Here is a 21,601-nt window from a genome sequence, read left to right as displayed (position 1 = left end):
TGGGTCACTTAAGAGCTTCATGAAAGCAAGGAGCAAATGGACCCTCAGAACAAGGGCTGTGCCCAGAGCAGAGGCACCTCTGAAGTGTTTCTCTTGTAGGACTTGTCTGATAGTATACAAAGTCCTCATATCCTTTCACTTTCATCTGTGTTTCACCTTCCTGAAGAAGGCAAATACTGTTAGCCTCATTAGATAGAGCTGAGAGGTGGAGGAGGAGAAGGATGTGTCTGCACAATGAGGAGCTGGACCAAGACTGAACTGAACCATGTAGGAAACCTATTTTGTCTTGTATTTTCCATCTACCTTTCTGGCTTTACTTTGCCCATCACCTGCCCTGATAGCTTGTGGCCATCACATCTGTGCTGTCAAAGACATGAAGGTCCTCTGAGAAAGGCCACTGCTTGGACACTGGCTGATATGTGGATCCAGACAGAGCATGACCGAGCTGGCATACCAGCCCCAGGGATCTCCAGGCTCCCCAAGCCCAGGAAATCCCATAAAACCCATTTCTAGCACATGCTATGATGGGTTAGTCTGATCCTGAGGTTGACTCCAGATCCACAGCCTGCTGAGATACAATCTCAGAGGTATCCGTGTCATATGGGCATCTCTGGCAAAGCTCCGAGTTGCCCAAAACAGCATTGTAACCACCAAACCACCCACACTGTCCCATGGCCACTGGGAAAGCCAGGTAGGCTTTGCTGAATAACAGACTTGAGCCCCAGAACCACCAGGTTGTCACAAAATCCTTGTAATTAAATACTGTTATTTGTCTTACTCAGACCTCAGTTAGTTCACAGCATTTATGATGCTATTGATCGCTGGGCATGGCCAAGCAGCTGTCCTCTTTATCACTTTGGTATTTTATTGCTAGCACTAGAATAAAAATCATTATTTATTTGTACTTCAGCAGGGACAAATGATGCCAGAAACCTATTGTGTTAGGCACTGCATGAACAAAGCAAAAAGAGATTCCTTGCCATGAGCAATTTACGGACCGACTATATGATGACACATCAGGGAATGGGGAAGAACAGCAGGAATTGATGTTAAAAAATGATTGCCATGGTCGCAGAGGTGAGTCAAAGCCATAACCTCATTCTCAGCACCTGGCATTTCAAAATGAAAGTTGGAGCAGGCATGAAACTGAACGTGGACTCCAGTCCCTGGAGTTAAAGTGATTTCTCAGCCTATAGCTCTGGATGCAGAGGGTGGAAACACACGTGAAGATCTGTCTTTATTTGGGGGTGTCTATGAGAGAAAGGACACAGGAAAAGGGTGACTAGGTAGAAATTTTAGGAAACATTTGGGTTTGGTATATTTCCAATAACCAAAGCAGACAGCTAGAGAAAATTTCACAGGATTTGGAAAAGTGAAGATTTCGGGAATATCGCCTCTTTGGGCATAAACTTCAGGAGCATTTTGTGACCGTTTGCAGTCTCTACCTGGAGAGAAATCCTCCAGCAAAGCAGAAAGAGTCAAGGCAGCTTCAGCAATAATGTTCCCCTTCTTCTAATGAGCATTTTTCTTTAGGATTAAAGGAATAACTCAGCTTTGATGACGTATCACCACTGCTACATGACTCAGAGCCCTCTACTTCCCTGCTGTCAGAACAACAATCTTTAGCTTCCCTTAAATTTAGATCCAGACACTGCTGGCACATCTTCTCTTGGGTTCAAGGAGACATTGGACAAATTAATCAATGGGAAATCATTGAGAGAAATCACAGAAATTACATCTGGCTCAGAGACCCACAAGCTGAAATCGGTCATCCGCAGGTGGACATGGGCACAAAGTACCATAAACACTCGTGTTCCACATCTTCCCCAGGTATCCACTGTGTAGGGATCATCTGCAGGGCTAGGCTGAGCTTTGGTCTGACACATTAAAGCCATCCCTATGTTTACTTTTTAGGACTATAAATCATGGTCAGTTTACAAGGAGCATTACTTACCAATAGCAGCGTGATGTACATGAACACGATTGCAGCCACAATCAGGAGAACAAGAGACCAGAGAAACCAGAAGCCCAGGTTCCCATAGTTATACCTAAAAAGCAATAAAATATTATGATAGTGTTTGTGTTTAGCACATGGACCAAGGGTTAAGAACAGCCCTGTTCCTTGAAACTTTGAAATTTTCAAAGCAATAGAACAAAGAGGGAAGGAGGAATAACCTACCCTGTAACACACAAAGTGGTTAAAAGCCTCCTTCCCCGAATCCACGATTGCATTAGCCACCAGAATAATACCCCAATGTGCTGGGGTGCTAAAATACAGGACCAAATTGATGGTCTTGCTCCAAAGAGCTCCTAGTCTGACTGTAAGACACAGCACCTTGCTGCTGACAAGGCAGCCTGGGGAAACAGTAAGGTGACATGACTCAGTCCAACAGCCCACCTTGTCTGCCTGCGGTTGTGTAGGGCACTGCCGCGAAAAGGGGATCTGAGTCAGCCTTTGAAGGAGAAAACACCAGAAAGCTGGAGGAGCTGCAGAGGGATTGCCCAAGGAGAAAGAGAGGGAAAGCTTTATTTTTTACCCAAAGGCTCAATAAGGATGAATAACATTATTTCACCTTTGCTCCCCATAATATTTGAGCTGTTTTAATTTAATTTTAGGGGCCATATTTGCATAACTGTTACCTACATACTGCAGAAGGAAAGGATTTGCATAAATCCCTGCCGGTTATTTCTTACTTTGGAGCCTGGGAACATGCAATTCTCTTTGCAGTGAGATAGCTGGTGCAATGCCTCTGATGATAGCCACTACATTTCTTCAGAGGGAACGGGAGGGTGGGGGGGAAGACTCAGAGAAGGAAAGGAAAGCTATTTAGTGCCTTGCACTCACAATTTTCATGATGATGATTCTCCCTTTCTTCCCAAATTTGCACTTACACCTAAAAACTGTAGCCAAGCAAAGGACAGAGCCTCAGCACCTCTGAAGTCACTGGACATTCAATTTGGATTCTGTAACCAAGAGTTTAAGGAGCCAAACCTTTGGCTCATGGCTGAAGAGCCCTGCTGCAGCACAGCTGCTGGGGAGGGTGGTCAACCCTTCCCAGCCACCCTGGAGACCTGCCCGAGGAGCAGGAGAGGAGGAAAAGATGGTACTTACCAGTCAAAGTTATTGTAGTCATTTTTCGCTTCACCCCACATGTACAGAAAGATCAGAGAAAAGCAGAAAGCTCCAACAAGCAATGGGAAAAACACGCATTCCCGCTGGAGAGGGAGAGGAAGGACAAGTGGTCAGAGACTTGTCTACCCCAAAGTAGTCAGAGCAAATGGCAGATACTTTTAGGCTGTGCCTAAAACACATGGCTTGGTGCAGGACCTCCAGAAGCAGACATGGAGATGACTTCCCTTCTTGTCCCCTGGGAGCAGGGAAATGTCCTCAAAAACATACTCTGCAGTATTTATTTTTGGGGAAAACAGATCTCATGACTTCACAAATGAACAGGATTTTAATCATCTCACATGGGAGGGAGCTGCACTAGGCAGTAGCCCTCTTTGCAATTCTTACTGCACACCCATCCCAAATTTTCCTTCTTTAATTTGATCTTCTGGATTTGAGATGTTTCACAGGCCTGGAGAGTTTGGTCCAAGGTCCTTTCCTGCCACCAGACATTTGTTAGATGCACAGTGGCACAGACAAACTGACCTTGCCACAGAAACACAGCAATACATCAAGAACTTAGAGCAAAATCCAACAACCCAACAGATCTCTGTGGGCTCCAAACAATGTTGGGCAGGGATGCCTTTGGTCCACAACATCAACCGCTTGTCAGCTTGAACTGATCTGTCCCTACACAGAAATAAATGTCTGTACTGATTTTGAGCTCATTTACCATCTTGCAGCAGCATTTCCCAGGCTCGGTCCTTCTGCGTTGGTACCGCTTCCACCGGCAGCTGTAGAAACCAGCCAGGCAGGAGATGAAGGGCTGATGCTCATACCTCTGCAGCAAGTGCCGACGCACCACCTTCAGCTTCCCAAACTTGAGCCTCTTGAGGCTGGTGGAACTGGCCTCCATCTGACTGGCTTTATCTCATCTTCCTCCTGAAACAAGACCACAGGTTTTATGGGGAGACCGCAACCCTCCTTTCCTTTTGGGCAAGCTTTTCATATCAGAAAAAAAGAGAGGAAGTTTTCTCAAGAGGATGCTGCAACCATCAGGAAAGGGTGCTGAGGACACCCCACTGAATTTTATATACCTAAAGTGAGATGTCAACAGAAAAGCATGGTCATTGCAAGTCGCCTCAGCAGTCAGTGGTGCTCCTGGTTGTAACTTAGGTGCTCTGAATCACCTCTGAGGGAACCTCTGCCTCCTTGTGACCATACAGGGAGCTCTGGGAAACGAAATCACTAACTTAAGCACTCCATGCAGATTTCCAAATTATGTCAGATGAACCTGAGCCTAGGCTTAGCCATGGGAATGAATTCAACACCACTGTGACCTGTCTGCACTGCAGAGATTGATTCCTTAAAAAAAAATATTTCCTGACTGAAATAGCTTTACTTGGCGCACTTTTTCGAGGGTAGAAAGAATGGCTGTGAAGATGCACACATGGGAGATCTGTTCATGATCAAGATTTTAAACACAGGACTTGGTGATAAATTGCAACTGACGTAGCTGACAGCGAAGCAAATAGCACAGGGGTTTGTGCCAGCAAAGAGCAGTTCACCCAGCAGGGCATTATCAAGACCACAAGGAAATATTTAGAAAAAAAAGTCTTGCGTTGGCATACAAAGAAGCACCATCATCCGGCACTTTTGTAGAGTGCAGAGATAGCCAGAGATGCTCTTCTGTTGCATTAAAAAGTGCCGTGTCCAAATCCAGGCATGTCTGCTGCAGATTCCCAGCTTAGAACGCCAATTTCCCTGATTTATCTGATGTAATAACAGTCATTTAAGAAAAAGAATGAACAATTTTCTGCACTATACACATGGATGAAACGCACACATAAATTGTTTGCAAATAACTCAGAGCCTGATGTGTCTTTGCAGAAATCAATGGATAAATCCTTGCAAACTGACACTTCCAAAAAACTGATCAGTTTGCAGAAAGCACAAATAAAACAGACATAAGACACAAGTCAAAACTGAAATGACGCATCTCTGGTACCTTTTCCAAATGTCCCGGTCTATTGGCAGCTGGGGTGCAATGAGAGAGGATGGAAATGAACCAAAAGGGGGTTTGGTTTGGACTACTACTAACTGAGCAGCGCCAAAGTGTGCCATGCCCTGAATGTCTCCCCATCCAGGACAGTCACAGGGAATCACGCACTCTTGGATATGGTGGGGTCAAGCCATCGCTAGAAGCTCAGCGGTATTGGATCTGGGCACCAGTAGGTCACCCCATAGTAAAAAATTGATGCCAATCTCATGTGGCAACCTGGTGATCCTGTTCTTGAATTACCCAGAGCACAGAGCGGGGTGTGAACGTTATGCCACCGGCGAGTGGTGCGGACGACAGCTGATCCCGCTGTCTTCATCAGCCGTCCTCAAGTACACCTGGCATAAACCCAGCAATTACCCAGCTACCCCAGCCACATCTTTTGAATATATTTGAACCTACAGAGCTCTTACCAGAAGGGTATCATGTGCCATGGGGTTGCAGTCTTTTTTACGTCCTACGAGGATCCCTAAATCATGAGTTTCCCTATCAGTGAACCACAGCATCAGTTCTTCCCCAGCCCTTCTCCTTTTAGCAATAGGAATTCAGGACACTGAATCAAAACCAGCAGTTTTGCTGGCAGAGGGCCATGAGGTTTGTAACGCAAATTCCTGGTGTGGGTATGAGGCTTGCACATCAATATTTACCTATGAGCACACAGGATTTCACAGAACAACAGATTACAGAGACCTCAAAACACTGTCCGCTCCATCTGGCTGGCGACAGTAACACGTCAGGTGTTAAATCTAGGGGTTAGTCTTCCTCCTTCATAAAAGATGCCAGTGATGGAGATCCCACCAGCTCCCAAGACAGGCTAATTCAGTCCTACGTAGCTCTATTATTAAAAGTTGGGGCTTTTTTCCCCAACGTCTAGTCTCCTGTAGTATAGTTTAAGCACATTACTTCATGCTCTGTTCATGGTGGATATAGAGAACAGCTTAAAATTTTCCTCTGTTATGTATTCCATGTATTTATATTTGGATGTCTCCCCTTAAGCCTTCTCTAGCCTGAACAACCCCAGCTTTTCTAGTCTTTCCTTGTAGTTCATGTTTTCTCCTACTCAGAGCATCCTTGCATGGAGCCCACAGTCACCTGCTATTTGGGATTTTCCTTGCTGCATTTCCCACGGGTTTTGGCACATGGTAGCCATAACAGGACATGGTGAAACCCCACAGCCGCTCCAGGGCAGACCTGTTCACCCACAGCGCAGGCTACTCGATACTTGCAGCATCCACTTTCTTGCATGTATCAAACACATCATCTGGCCTCAGTCTTCTGAATGCTTAAATAATTCACCCTGGACTCACTCCCAGCAGCAAGGGAAAGGTGTTTCCAGCTTTATGCATCAGAGCACTTATCACTATAATTAAGAATTTCATGAACTCCTGTCTTAGTCTTCCCACACAAGTCATCTCTCTAAGCCCAGGTGTTGTTGGGGAAGGGACCCTTCATCGCAGAGGCGGCTGGGGAAGGAAGGAGAGGGGAACACAGCCTCCTTTCCACAACCACCTCCACCAACCCCTGTCCCTCCCAAAAACATCAGGCTGGCCAAAGAAGAGCAAAACCCTTCATGCCTGACATTCTCTGAATCCCCATTGACCCTGTTGTCCAAGGTGTTTGGCAATAAGACCTTTCGGTATCAAGAGATTCAAAGAGCATAACCCATCCCCTACTTTGGGCTCTGGCTTCTGCCGGTGCAGCTTCCATCCCCCCCTCCCTGTTCCCCTGCCATGCCCCTTCTCCTTCTCTGCCCAGAGACCTCCTCCTGGGCCCCAACAGACAGAGCTACCTTGCCCAGCTGCTCCTCTGCAGCCTGCAAAGGGCCAAAGCATCCCACAAAGACAATAAACCTGGACTGAACATTCATCTTGTTGAGCACACTTTCTAACATATCTTCACTCAAGTAAATGGAGATATATTGGACTATACGAGACAATCTGGCCTGCTAAGGAGATATATGATCCCCACAGGCCATTGCTCTTAGCTATCTCAGTGATGCTAGGCTGAAGTTACAAAGTGTTGTTACTTCAGGAGCATTTCATGAGTTTGGGGGTTTGAGGGCTGTTTTCAGCAGGAGGAGCAGGTATGTCTGGCATGCAGGACCTCTTTGATGCAATGCAGTATCTGAACATACAGGGGACAGTACAGCAGAAATAACACAAACAGCAGAAGGAAGCCACTATGAACATGGTGCAAACCCTTTCCTTTCCTTTGGGATGTCAGTCCAGGGCTAGGCATCCATCATGGGCTCAGGCTTCGGAGAAATGGCAATGCACAAAAGACCTTGGAGTCACCTGCCATACCCATCCAGAAATACAGCCAGAGACCAACAGAGGCTAGAGAGCAGGGAAGCCAATAAGCCCATTATACCACATCTACTGGGATCATCAAGCACTCATCCAAAGAAGAAACCACCCTGCCAAGCCCCACATGATGGCTTGACCCAAGGCTGCTCCTGCTCCCTCTGTGCGTACAGGGCTCACCTAGCAAATGGGAGACTTTGAGCCAGTCTGCCCCACAGTTGTAGGAGACTGCTGGGTCTCTGCTGAGGAACAAAGAACAGGAGATGCTTGAGACACCAGACAAAAGGCAATGCTTGCGTGTAGATGAAAAGGAAAGACTTGACAGGGTTAAGGAAAACCAGAGATGACTCACCAAATATTTGGGCTACTTCACTCTCAAGGTAGTGACTCCTAAGAAGAGCTCATCTCCCTCTGCAGCTCTGTGCGATGCAAGTAGCTGCAATGCATTTACACTGTGCTCTTGCTGGTATTAGCAAACATTCCAGTGGCGACTCCAGGAGAAGTCCAGGAGAAACCCCTCTTAGCAGTGACAAGTCCGATGTGACAGTGAGGAAGACAAAGACAGACACAAGGGCAGACCAGAAAGGTCCTTCTCAGATCAAAATGTACTCAGATCTCCAGGCACTCCTTTCTTTTCTTTAGGGAAGGCATCACTCCTTCCCTTTTACCTCCACACCTTCTCCCAAGTTCCTGCCCTCACGTGCACCTCCACGTGTTCAGATAATTGTGTTTAACGCAAATTCCTTCCTTACACCTCAGCCACCCTCTAGGTTCTCCATGACCCTCTATCCCACAGTTTGCTCCTTGCTCACAAATTACCAGCCTGCTGTTACAGCTGTGGTGGGGCATTCAGAAACCTTAACAACATCTCTCCCAAGGTCCGGATGAATCTGCCATGCCTCAGATCACATAAAACGTTGAAGCATTGAAATTCGCAAGCATCTGACCCTAACAAATATCCCAGCAACTGGACCCAGCAACCTACTAAGGTTCAGACAACACCACAACATAGGGTAGATGCGGAGGCCAAAAGGCAGGAAGTCTGCATTAGGATTTGGAGCAGTTCAGTCATTGCCAGGATGTAACAAGAGGCTTTACAGGGCTTGCACTTAGATTTGAAGCACAGTGCTCCTAAAATTTAGAGGTTGTCTGCAAGCCCTGCCCATCTCCACCAGGTGACGGTAAATGGATGAAGGAGAGAAACAGCAAAACTGAATCCATTCGCTGGGAAAGCCACGGGAGCAGAGAGCAAGCAGGAAAACATGCATCAGTAAGAGAGCAAAGTTTAGGACTCCTTAGCAAGTGAGCCATGAAAGCGGTAACATATGTTTTTCAGCTCCATAAACCCAAGAGATCTCAGGTATTTCCCTTGCAAACAGAGACTTTGTTTGATTGCAGATAAGAGCCTCCGTAATCGTGGGCAGTTGAACAGGGCTGCTCGTTTCCCACTGCTTGACAGGGAGTGAGGAAAAGCATGAGCCATAGCCCTGGGGGCACGATGGAGGAAGGAGCAGGGGAGAAAAAGCAGGAAACTATTCAGCTGCATGGGCTGAATGCAGAAGGTACTGCAAGAGGAGCTTGCTTGAGAGGCCAGTGCACAAGCAAAGAGAGAGTATCCTTGCCGGTTTTGGTGCTGTAGAGCTAGGGCATCCATCTTTGAAGGGGTAAACAGGTACGGTAGCCAAATTTGGCATTGCCCTATAGCTTTTTCCTTGGGCCTTTTAAGTCTTTCTCTTTTTCCTTTCTCCTGCAGCTACCCAGCTTCTCTAACACGATATCCTACAATATGTGGGCAGGTGGTTGCAGGGCTTTTTTCAGATATTACAAACATACTTCCCAGTCAGCTGCAAGAAGAGAATTGGGGAAAAAAAAAAAAAATTATGTGGGTACCCGCAGCATTGTGAGGGACATGGAGACGGTCATTTCTCAGCACCTGATCATGGCCAGCTTGTGCTGAGCCTCTCGATGGCATAGGAAGACAGCAGATAGGAGTGATGCCCACTTTGCCCATACCATTTCTAAGGGATTTGGATAGAAAGTGAACCCCATGCCAGTGGAAGAAGGTGCCCTGAGACGGAGCTGAACCTCCCTGGTACCTGCAACTCCCTTGCATGGGGACTGCTGGTGCCATCCCACCACTCTCTGGGGCATCATCTCCTGCCCTTCCACCTGGGAGTCTTCTGCAGCATTGTACCAACACAGGCAAAGGAGTAAAATCAACCTCCTGGCAAGCTGCTGGTTGATCACCATCACCACAAGCTGCACACAGACCTTGCCACCAGTCAGAAAACCTCAGCAAAGAGCATCCCTAAAACCTGCATTTCTGCCCAAGGCTCTGGATCACAGCCTAGGATCGCTTTTATTTCACCATCATCTGCCTTTGGTTTCTTTTCAAGGAATTAATGAGGTTTAGCACCAGAAAGGAAAAAGGATCAAATAAAATAAAGCTTGTCATAATCGCCCTATGATAGGGCATATACTCTATATCCTTTCCTTTCCCTGGCAGTTGATAATTATAATTTATGACGAAGACTTTCAACAGTTTCTATATAAGCCCTAATTATGCCTTACTTCTGTGTGGGATCCCAGGGAGTTTGCGCAGCCTGGGACAAACACATGCAAAGTACATCTCATAAATTGATTAGCCTTTGAGGTGAAGATCACAGACATTAGCACAAAGAAACAATACGCCTAAACACAGGAAACCACTAACGAATGTGGGAGTAGAAGGGGTTAACAAGGAATAACTGGTCCTGCGACTGCAGGGACAATATTTCTCCATTTCATTTGTTGTAGTACATCTCCAGCATGCAAGGGCTGTGGCTTTCAAAGCGATGGGGAGTTTTCCTCCAAGGTTAATGCCCTATGGTTTGGAATATGCCACCAAACTTTGAACAGACACAAATAATCAAACCCATTTCAACCAAATTAACCTACAAATACAGCTGAAATCCTGCATCTGTTAGGATTGCACAGGGACTTATCCCTGTCACTTTGCGCTGCAGTCCAAAGCTCAGACACCCAGCAGGAGCTGTGCTGGAAATGGTTGTCCTGATCTGCTCAGTTCTCAGTCCTAGTGTCTGCTGAGACCAGGATTTACCTGTGGTCGCATGCAAATGCTTTAAGGCAAGATCTTCTGAGGCAACAAATTGATTTTGTGGGGTCAATTTGACAAGCCCTTGAGGAACCCCCATGGCTGTGGATGAGTGATACAGGTTTGTAACGCTGATGGTGAAGCAAGCCTCCCTCCAAGGTACGATCTGTTCACCTTAAAACAAAGCCACATATTGGCCATGAGAATCTAGGGTAGAAAAGGCACCTTAATCCCTGATTTTATTCTAGAGTGACCATCATAGGAAATAAAGTTCCAAAGCTGAACCACATTTTGCACAGATCGCTTTTTCCTCTTCCCCAACCCTCCCCCAAAACTGTTTGATGTGTCTCTACTCCTTCAAGGTACCTCTCTCAAAAGTGTCTCACGCCTGGGAGCATGTTTGGTCCCCGGAGATGACTCATTATCCACAACCACTTGCAGAAATCTCATTTAATCATAATCATCGTCATTAGAAATTACAGCTGTTTTTCTTCATCTTCAAAGCACTTTGCGGGCTATGTTAACAAATGTGTGCCCAGGAAATTATTGGCCAAGTCTCAGAGCATTTACAAAGGATTTTATACAAATGCTTTCAGCTTCGTATGGAAACAGGCAAGGGGAAATCATCATGTTTGTGAAAGGGTCTCACGGCACTACAATAGATTCTTCCCTCTCGCCTACTAGGAGCAAAATGAGTGTTTTGAATAAAGCTGATGAATAGTAGCTTAAATATATATATATATATATATAAAGAAGGGGTGGAGAAAGACTTTTCACAAATGCCACATCTTTGGCTGGACTCAAGCATGTTCCCGTCCATTACAATTTCTCAGAAACCTCCCGAAAGGGCCTGGTGGTTTTGGTTCTGCAGAGATTTGCACGCCACCAGTATCCCTCCATTGCAAGGAGCAAAAACATGGGTCTGGCACAGACAGGGAAGATTTCAGCTGGGGAAACTTTCCTTTGAGGGGGAAGGGGAGGTTATTCCCAGCACAGCTGTTCAGTGGGGTAGTGGGGTCTGAGTTTAAAATATTTTTGACTGAGAGCTTCTTTCTACAGGGGTCCACCCTACCTACCGTCTAGAGAGGTCTGCCCAGCTCACTCTGCTTTTCTTCTGGAAGGTCTTGCCCACCCCAACTGTCCCTGTAGAATGTTGGGCCTCCCCCTCTTCCTTCTAGAAAGTCCCAACAGCCCCAACTGTCCTTCTAGAAACTTCCACTGCACCACTCCAGCAAAGATGGCCACCCACAACCACTAGCCCAGCATACCTGGTGGCCATTAGACCACACTAGCCCTGGGTCTCCATGGTCCCGAGGACTAAAGCTGCAGCTGGTCCATCCTGGTGGGTCCAGGTGATGAGTGAGCAGGAGGTTCACCAGCCCTCACTGCTCTGGGGAGGAGACACTGCAGTCCCAAGGGGAGGAAAGGGTGACCCACGTCCAACCCAAGGTGCTCTCCTAGACCCAGGTGGCAGCAATTGCTGTCAGCTTTATTGATGGTAATGGGGAAGAGGAGATTTTGACTGAGGATAGTCCCAAAATCCAGCATCCAGCTGACCCAAACACAGCAGAATGTTGTGCTTTTATGTCTGTTTTCCATATTTTCCTCTGTACTAAAATGTGTATAGGGCCCAGTCTGGCCATGGAAGGGCCTGAAAAACTCTGGTAGATCAGAAATCTCATTTTAAAAAGTAGATATCCACCTATATGAAGTGGCTCAGATGATGTGTTTTTCAGGAATTGCTTTCCTAGGGTGTATTCGCATGGCTCCTGGTGTAAGAAAGCTCCAATCCAAGAACAGGGTCTACGGGCACTTTCCCAGCATCACAGAAATGGGCACAATGCATGAGTAGCTTTGGCTCTGTCGATGCCAGACCCATCAGCACTGCCTTCCCTCTTTGATCCTGAGCTCCTTCATATAGCTGATATATAACCCATAAACTTGTTATAGCCCCCCCCTCCTTAGCTCAGTCTTGGGGGTCCCCGGTATAAGGATGGCCAGCCCTTTGGGGAAGCTGGTGTCCCTCCTCTTGGCAGTACAAGTGGGTAGAGGCAGAAGTTAGCCCCAAAAGACGTCAGGAATGGTGGCCTTCCAGCTGTGACCGCACAGAGACCTTCCACCACCCAGCCAGGTGCTGGGCCCAGCTGGCAGCAGCGAGATGCCCATGTCTAGGTGTCATTTTGCTGACCCAAAGAGGGAATCAGTGAGCTCATACCTTCAGGTCAAGCCTGAAAATGAAGATTCAATGTGACCAAATTGGGGTGAAATGCTGCTCCCCACACTACACCGTGGTCAACAGGAGAAGGCAAGAGTTTTTGTCCTCACTGTGCTTGTGGCCATGCAACATCACCAGAAGTGATGTGCGCAGCCGTGCTCAGCTCAGCGCCATGCAGCACGTGGGGCACAGCACCAGGCTTTGTCCCTGGGTGGCCCACGGCTTTCTAAGAAGTCGCTCTCCCACCATTGAAAAGCCACTGTGGAGAGGCAAACAGTGCTTCCACATCTCAAAGCCTGCCTGGGGGGGAGGAGGAATAAATCCCTTGGAAAGAAAAAAAAAAAAAAAAGAGCTCAGAAAGGGCGGGGGGGGAATATTTCTTTGAAGATAAATCCTACTTTGCGCAATTCAGCATGCCCTGGCTTGAGTCCTTCTCTGCTCCTGTGAATGCCTAAGCGGCTCTTTGTGTCCTGTTGTTAAGGGGAGACGAGGAGATTGGGATGCAGCGTGGGGGACCCTCTCCGGCCCCACAGCCCTGTGCACCACTACAAGCATCGTCTCCGAGGAAAGACTTTGTCCTTCAGCCAAGAGGAGGGAAGAAAAGAGGTCTGCAGATCGCATACCTCCGCCCAGCAGCTCTGCAGAGCGCTATTCAGCCCGGACAAAGGACGGGGGCCCTGGCTGGCCACTGTGCCGAAGCCCCCAGCGCTGGCCCTCCCCCAGGCTGCGGGTGTTAAAGTTCAGACTTTGGAGCAAAACACCCCTGCAAGGAGGGGAGGAAAAGGGAGGAAAGGATGCTTTCCATGCTGCCAGCTAGAGGTTTCTCTGTTTAGATATCTACGGTATTCAAACGCATCAGGGTTGGCCCGTTTTTGAACCATAAGAATGTGGTTCTGCTGTTCCCAGAGGAAAATCCTTTCTAGCTAATTAAACACTACCACATTTCTGTATAAGTCATGTCAGAAAACTTTTGAACTCACTTCAGAGCAAAAGGATAGTCTGAGACACAAGATCCATGCTCAGATCCCCTGACCTAACACCAACCTATGGACACAGAAGAGCCGTCACCCAGAGCCTTAGTTTCCCCAAATTAGGGTTGTGCCAACAGCACAACAAGAGCAGCAGATGAGGACTGCACAGCTCATTTGATTTTCACCCATCTAGTGGTGAGAGCCACAGAGCCTTAGCAAGGCAGGAAGATCAGTGTAGAAAAATCCATGGGCAGAACCTTGATGGACCTCCCCAGGACACCCAGCACAGTCAGCTCTGCTGGATCAGCAGCCACCAGCAGTGCCATCCCAGCAGCCTGGAGGAAGGGAGCAATTTGTTTAGTTGCAGAGCTTGGGGTGGGTGTTTTCTTTCCTCCCTTGGTCTTCCTGCAAGAGTGGTGGGACTCATCTCCTCTGTGTTTGAATAGTCACCCTGAGCTCCCGGTACAGCCAGCAAAGAGAAATGGGCATAAGTCAGCTCATCCAAGGGCAGATGACCTGTCCCACACATGTCCAGAGTGCCAGGGCTTGAACCCGGCCGAAGATGAAGGGGCATTCATCACTCAAACCCAGTGAGCCCAGTTCAGCCCTGTGACCATTCCAGCTCAGCTTCAAAGAATTCCTGCATCCTGGGTTTCACAAGCTGCTTTGGTATGGGCACCAAAGCCCGTGACTACCTAGAAGACCCCCCCATAGAAAAGTTCAGACTAGCAGACATCAGCTAACAGGATGAAAAAAGCGTTTCCCAGGATCAGGGAGAGCCAGGCACTGCCAAGCACATGATGGACCTTGCCCTGCTCAGTTTTTTCCTGCTTGGTTTAGCTCCTCCAGTGCTGGGAGCCAGGCCGGAACGTCTATGCCTGGGTTGAGGCACGAGGGCTCCGTGCCTACAGCTGGCAGCAACAAATATGCACCGGCTCTGTGCCAGGAGCCAGCAAGCATCTGATGTCCCATACAGGCTCTCCTGACACCAGCCCTGGTGGCACTTCCAGATGACAATGTTTTCTGGCTCTTTGTTAAAGCCCTTCTCATCTACAGGTCATGCTTCACTTCCGAGCATCTCTTTCCAAACCACGGTTTCTGCCACTTGCATCTCTCCTTCCTCTCTGCAGGGACAGAGGTGGTCAGGGCCGCTTGTTGTCACCCAGTCAGCAGCATGGAGAGGCCAAGGCCACCACTGCCAGTGAGTTGTGTCCCCCTTGGCTGTGGGTCTATCCCTGCTGCTGTATAAAGGGCAGCCACAGAAATTCTCCATGCAGGGTTACATGAAGCAGTCATGGAGACCACGGATGGTCCCATGGGTAGGACTACATGGAAGACACCGACAGGCTTACTGAGGGCAGTAGTTCCCAACCCTATAGTGCCTCATTCTCACAGAAGGGCCAGAAAATCATCCCCCAAACCAGCATTTACCATGAGTTGCAGAGGAATATGGGACAGGCTCAGCTTGGTAGCAGGTTGATAACTGGCAGGAGGGAGGGAAGGAAGAGGTCACAGCAGTAAAAGACTAAAATGGGGCTGGATAATCTAGGGGATGGAGAAGGTAAGAGGGTTGGTGTCATTCACCTGCATTTCTTGCAAGAACTGAGTTTTGCTCAATCCAAAATTCTTAAAAGTTTTGCAGGGAAAGAGAGCACTTAGGAGTAAGCCACCATGACCCCACAGAACCTTTCTGACTGCTTTAAGGCATGAACCAATTAAAGCAATCATGGAGCAAAGGTTAATCAGTAGCAAGTACATCTTAAGAAATAAGTAGTCTTTTAAAAAGCAATTGCTCTTGCCAATTTCCATCCTCCCCCCTTTTCTAAAGTGTCTTTTACTTCTCCAACTCTGGAGACTTTCCAAAATAAGTTCAGTGATTAAGAGCAGCTGCCGAAAGGACCGGACTGAATCATGTGGCGGCAGCCGGGGCGGTGGGAGCAGAGGACTAGACCTGTTATTGTCACAGAGGCTCGCTGCTGTACAAACATCTTGGGGACTGAAAACCTTCCAGGGGCTTCCAGCCTAATTAGAGCAGATGGAGGCTGGAGAAACAAGAAATTGCTCACAGTTGCATTGGAGAACAGAGGAAATGAAGCGGGAGAGTAAGGAAGGGACTGACTGCAAAGTATTTGTGTCCAAGCAATGAGACTCCAGGCTGAGTGTGCACGTGTCCAGTCATGCTTTGAGCTGCTCCAGTGCTGTGCCCTGCTTGCAGATATGTTCTTCCTTCTTCTTGCACCCAACAGTAGAGCTGACATCAAAACTGCCCCCATGGGCAGCAGCCACAACCTCATTCATACATGCACACATCATCCCCCCCCACCCAACTCTGCCCTATCTTCCTGCTGCTCTTATAGTGCACCACCATCATGGTTAACTCCTTGCCCTTGTTACCTTTCCATGCAAGCGCTGACTAAAGAGAAGAGCTGGCGCGCTGTGATGGCCTCAAGAGCCTTCCCTTGGCACCAGATCTGCAGAGGACAAATCCCAGGACAGGGTTCCTCATGTCTCTCTTTCTACTGCATCACATGCACTCACACAGATTACAACTGCATCACCACCAGAAAGAACCTGGGCCAGGAGGATGCAGAGTCTGTCCTGACCCTGAGAGCAGGTCCTCATCATGCTTAGCACAGCATCTTCTCCGGGGACACCACAAAGACTTGCAAAGCAAACAATGACAGGAGAATAGGACTTGTATGAGACCAAGACATGGGTATGTTCAATTTTTTTCAGCCTTCTAATGCATCACTCTTCCTTCTTCCCTCCTTTTTGCTGGAGAGGAGGAAAAAGAGTTGAAGCACAACAGATGCCAATGTCCTGGTGGTGGGGAGAGTCACAGGGAACACGAGCCAATGCCACCCTCCGTTTACTGGGATCTTATCAAATGCCAACCCCTCAGCCACCAAAAAGCAGCCAGCTGTCGCTTCTCCTTGAACGTTGCTGGGAGAGCAGGGTCCAGCACATGAAGAACAGGATGAGGACGAGATGCTGAAGAGATGAGCACCTGCACTCTCACACAAAGTGTCCGGAGCTGGAGCAGAGGTTGCAACGTGGAACCAAGCCCGTGCTGCCCTCAGGGCTCAGTCTGCCATGGAGGCATGGCCCAGGCTGCATCACAGGTCGTGTCTCCAACCTGCTGTACCCACACCAGCTCTTTCTTTCCTTCCAGTAAGATCTGGAGCCCAAAGGATCTTCCCAACTTCTTATCCTATCTGCTCTTTTTAAAAATAGTCCAAGACCCTCATTTATCGCACACCACAGAGGTCTCTGGGGCAATCCTACAAGGTAAACCATAGGTGGTCACTCCGAGATGAGGTACAGACCTCCTCCTTCAAAACATTCCAAGACGTGGAGTTAGGTTTGGACAGAAGCCAGGCAATTGCTGCACACGTGCAAATACACAGGGTTGCAGTCTGCAGGCAGCAACCATCGCAGAGCTTCCTCCAGCCAGTCACCTCACATAAAAATCACCGAGCTGGGACTTTGCCACTGGGCAGGATCTGCTCCACGCTGCGAGGAGGCAGGAGCACACGTGTCTCAGCTGATGGGTGGTAACTTCTGAAGGCAGTTACACACGACGAGAAATGTTTGCCTGAAGGAGGGCTTCTGGGCTCTCACACGGCAAGGAAATGAAGAGCATATTGTCAAAGGGCCACAAACTTTTCAAAAAATGCTTTCTCTTATGTTTTGGCTGATGTTTCATCACGCTAAGCACAACTGTACGGTAACAACTTGCACAGAGGCATTTTGTAAGCTGCAGGTAGTCTCACAACAAGTTACCACCACCAAATTTGAAGAACTGCATTTTCATCACCAGAAATGATACATGAAGGTCAAAAGACACCATTCGGTCACCTCCTCGGTCCAATGTCATGACAAAAGAAAGTCATAGGACTGGTCATGAAACCCAACTTTCTATTTCTCTGCAAAGATTGGAAATTTCCCTTGAAATCTTGTGCGCTTTTTAAACATTTCAATAGCAAAGTTGGAAAGGAAGTGACAACTCTGGCTCCCTTCACATTCAGAACATTTTTTTAATTAAAATCCAGCTGGTCCCATGGTACATTATGCTTTTTGTTTGTTTGTTTCTCTTTTTTTTTTTTTTTTGGGGGGGGGGGGTGTTTTTTGTTTGGTTGGTTGGTTGGATTTTTTATTAAATGCAGCTTAAAAGCTTTGAGCAGCTGTAGGAAATTATTTCAGTTCTCTCTTGCCCTTCCACCTGGTATCACGTGCCGGAGGATAAGTCCTGAAAGATGCTATACTGTGAGATCGGGATTCCCAAAGAAAGTGTAGAAGTGAGGAGGAGGTGATGTACACCATGGGCTGGATCTCCAGCTAATCAAATTTTGCCCTATCCAGCCTAAAGCTGGCCTGGTACCAATCCCTAGGTTCATATCAGCTGAGCGGCCTGACCCTGAATTAAAATTCACTCTTTCCTAGAAGTGAAAATTCCCCCATTTCACTGCTAATTATGTTTATGCCTACACATGATGTGGAAGTATTTGGACAACGACTAAAGCCAGGGCCAAATCCTGCTTTCAGCTGCAAACTGAGCTGCTCTCCAAAGAGTTGCCCATCAAAACTCCCAGGGTGATGCTCAGTGGTGGGGAAAACGTTGGACCGGAGAGTTGCTTCCAGCCTTTCCAACCAGGTCCTGATTATTTACAGCTGTTCCCAGATGTTGCCCTTTCACGGGCTATTTGCTCCCGAGTCGACCTCCCCATTCACACGCTAGGCGAGCTCAGGGGAAGAAAGAGAGGCTCCTTTCTCCCTTTTACTATGGAAACAGCCCTTTATCCCAAGCGTTGCAAACACTTGGCCGCTGTTTCCCTCCCACCGTTGCCCCGGCTCCAGCCACCCCACCGGCCACCCACTGCTCACGTCTCGTCCCACCTCCCGTTTGTCCCCTCAACAGGTCACAGCCAACTCATCCGGCACAGACCCCCAGAAAGAAGCCGGACTGCTGAGCACCTTCTGTCCAACCAGCCATCAGAAACTCCCCCGCTCACAAATCACCCCCTTCGCTCCCCTTTTGTTACCGCTTCTCCCCATTCTCTGACTCTTCAGGCTTTTTTTCTCACTGCAATCCAGGCAGGAGCCGGATCAATCACCCGCTGTCGCATCCCAACCAACACACTCCAAAGTCCAAAATAAAAAAAGGAAAAGTCAAAGAAATCTCCCCCCCCTGCCCCCCCACAGTGCTAACTTTTAGGGCAGGCAGGAAAGAGCAGGCAGAGATGCATTTCACCGGGCAGGAGCATCTTTAAGAGTTAGGAGAGAGGAGGTAACTTACCTCACCGGGACGCACATGGAGGGGTTATTTTTGCTTTCTGCTGCACTTGGGTTGCTGTGTCCTTTGCTTGTGACACTCCAGGACCTGAATGGTGGCACCGCTGTGTGACACCCGGTATTAGAGAGGCTGCTGGAGCCGTCCCTCCCACGGTAGGAGGGGCCACGTAGGGCTTAATAAATTCAGTCCCCAAGGCTGGAAAAATTAAAATCTCATCATGGGACACGAGCAGCTGCTCACCACATGGCTCTGGGAGACACCGGGGACTTGCAGGTGAACCTGGGTTTGATTCATTCCTCGTCCACACAGAACCGGAGAGACTGGTATTCAAATCCTGCCTTGGCAGGATTAGGTATCCAAAGGATGGGATCCAAGGAAACATCCCAAAGGAGATTTCGGCAAGACGTGTCATCGCTGACCCTCAGAATTAAAACTCCCGAACCTCCTCCGTGAAAATGTTTCCTGTGGCTGTAAGATCCAGGTGGGAATCCACTGCACCAGATTTCTGAGAAACCCTGGATGCAAAACCTGCTTATTTTACTTATTTTTTGCACAGTTTTGGGCTTTAATATCTAAATCCTATTAGAGACATAACTTCCTTTGGAGGGGGAGAGGGGGGAAGTCAGCACAACAAAAGCAGTTTGTGCGGTTGTATTTTGTAACCTCCAACATGCCCTGGACTTTCAGAGAGGCATCCATAAAGTTTCTCAGGCTAGGAAGCTGCACAACCTCATAGAGCTCCTCCTGCTCCTAAAAAACTCTCGGCTGCATGAGAAGCTAAAGAAACATCCTCTGCAGCCCCGGAGGCACCACTGGTGCAGCTTTTTCATCCCTGTCATCTCTCACACTGGGATTTTTCTTGTTGAATGTAAAGACGGATCAGAGGGTCGCTTAAAAGCAAAATCAGCAAACTGCCCTTGCAAACAGAGAGGGGAAGAACAGGGCAGAAATGACGGCCCAGAAGTTTTTGGGCAGCTCACATTACAAAGAGAAACTTTTAATTAGAAGGTGAACTACAGAGATGACAGCCTGGTTCACTCTGAAACCTAATGATGACCAGAAGGCATATAAGAGTTCCACTTTAAAAGCAGTATCGCTAATCCTTACTTAGCACTAGGTCCTAAAATAGCATCATCTCTCTTTGGAATTAGAATATTAAATAAATGAGGGAACCTCCAGGTATGAAGGTAGAAGCAGGTTTTTTTATTGCTGATCGTCTTCCAGCTAACGCTCTGCTGGCTGGAGTAAAGAGGCATGGAATCGTGTGTGAGCCTCTAGAAATATTACTTGCTTTATAGTCTGATTCCTCGAAATCTGATAAATATGGCAGGAAAGGGTGAGATTAAGAAGGCTGGTGGCACTGATGAGATGTATGGAGCAGCAGCAGCAGCTTTTCCAGGTACCTTACAGTTTTAATTTCCCAAGTTGATACACTGGATTTTTCTCCTTATATATTTGTGGCCGTGTTGAGCCCAGCTTCATCATGGGACCACGCTAAGGTCCTGATGGTCCATGCCCAGGGGAGGCATGGCATGGGGGTGGCCCGGCAGGTTTGAGGAGCAGTGGAGAGCCCACAAAGCCTGAGAGCTTTGCTCTGCCTTTGAAGTCAGCAGCAAGGTCAGAGCTCCCTGAAATACCTTCTGAAGGGGTTTTGCCGTCATCCTTGCCCGGGCTGCCTTTCTTCCAGCTGCTGCGTCCTCATGGTGTGGATGGACTCCGAAGGGTACGTGGGGGATCAGGGGACACGGTTGAGCAACATCATCAGTGCAAAAAAAGCTCCCTGCAGTGGAGGGAAGAGCCCTGAAAAATGAACAAGATAATTTAACACGCAACCATAGCCCCACCTCCTAACAAGCAAAGAAACCCCCAAGTATCTCTGTTCTCTGCCCTAAAATAACACTGTGGTTTTGCTTTCTTCTGGATACAGAGATGCAAAGTCTTCAGTGCTGCAGTTTACTCTGCAAACACCTGGCAAAGTTGAAGCAGAGGCTGCTCTGGCTTCAGTATCTTCATCTCAGAGTTCATCAGCTTATGTCAACAGCAAATTCCCCACCCAGTGTCCCAGTCGGTGTCCTAGCCCTGCCGGCAGCTGGCAACGAAGTCAAGTGAGGATCTGCTGGAGCCCTGCCACTGGCGAGCCCAGCCTTGGAGTTTATGAGCCCATAAAGAAAATGCCTGCCAGGGACTGGTGCCATACAAACCCACCCTGAGGACATCAGCAGGGCAGGTCAGCCTTGAACCCTGCTGAGTTTTGACTCTGTTTGTGTCATAAGATAAAAACAGGGTGAAAATGGCACAAACAGAGAGCAGGGATGGTCTCCCTGCCCAGCCGCTGGCCACAATGTGGAGTATTTTGTTGGGAAATACATATCTTCATGTCCTCCACCCTACGTCCTACCCTGTTGGGGACTTTTGTCCTCTTGCAATGTTCTGCCTTGGCAGCAGGAAAGGTCCGGTGTGTGTGTCCATCCCGGGGCTGTGCTTGGGTATCCACCACCGAACAGTTGCACAACAAGCTGCTGCAGAGCCTTCGCAGCAGGTGACTCATGCAGGTAAC

At 48.1% G+C, this 21,601-nt stretch overlaps 1 protein-coding gene across 2 annotated transcripts in view; it reads right to left on the bottom strand.

The window, feature by feature from the left end:
* GDPD4 (glycerophosphodiester phosphodiesterase domain containing 4) overlaps positions 1–19,140 on the bottom strand; it is a 39,624-nt gene extending 20,484 nt beyond the window's left edge. The window contains exons 1-4 of one of the 2 annotated variants that reach the window (XM_054813118.1): positions 19,048–19,140; positions 3,843–4,051; positions 3,113–3,216; positions 1,955–2,048 (exon numbers count right to left, since the gene is read on the bottom strand). In XM_054813118.1, the coding sequence (XP_054669093.1) occupies positions 1,955–2,048; positions 3,113–3,216; positions 3,843–4,025 (381 nt within the window). In that variant the 5' untranslated portion in view covers positions 4,026–4,051; positions 19,048–19,140. The remainder of the gene's footprint in view (positions 1–1,954; positions 2,049–3,112; positions 3,217–3,842; positions 4,052–19,047) is intronic. The other variant, XM_054813119.1, reaches the window with a different exon arrangement.
* Between the last annotated feature and the right edge of the window lie 2,461 nt (positions 19,141–21,601).

Source organism: Grus americana, chromosome 1 (assembly GCF_028858705.1).
Source record: "Grus americana isolate bGruAme1 chromosome 1, bGruAme1.mat, whole genome shotgun sequence".
Classification (NCBI taxonomy): Eukaryota; Metazoa; Chordata; class Aves; order Gruiformes; family Gruidae; genus Grus; species Grus americana.
The sequence above is the reverse complement of the archived record's forward strand: the minus strand, read 5'-3'. Positions and strand labels throughout refer to the sequence as shown.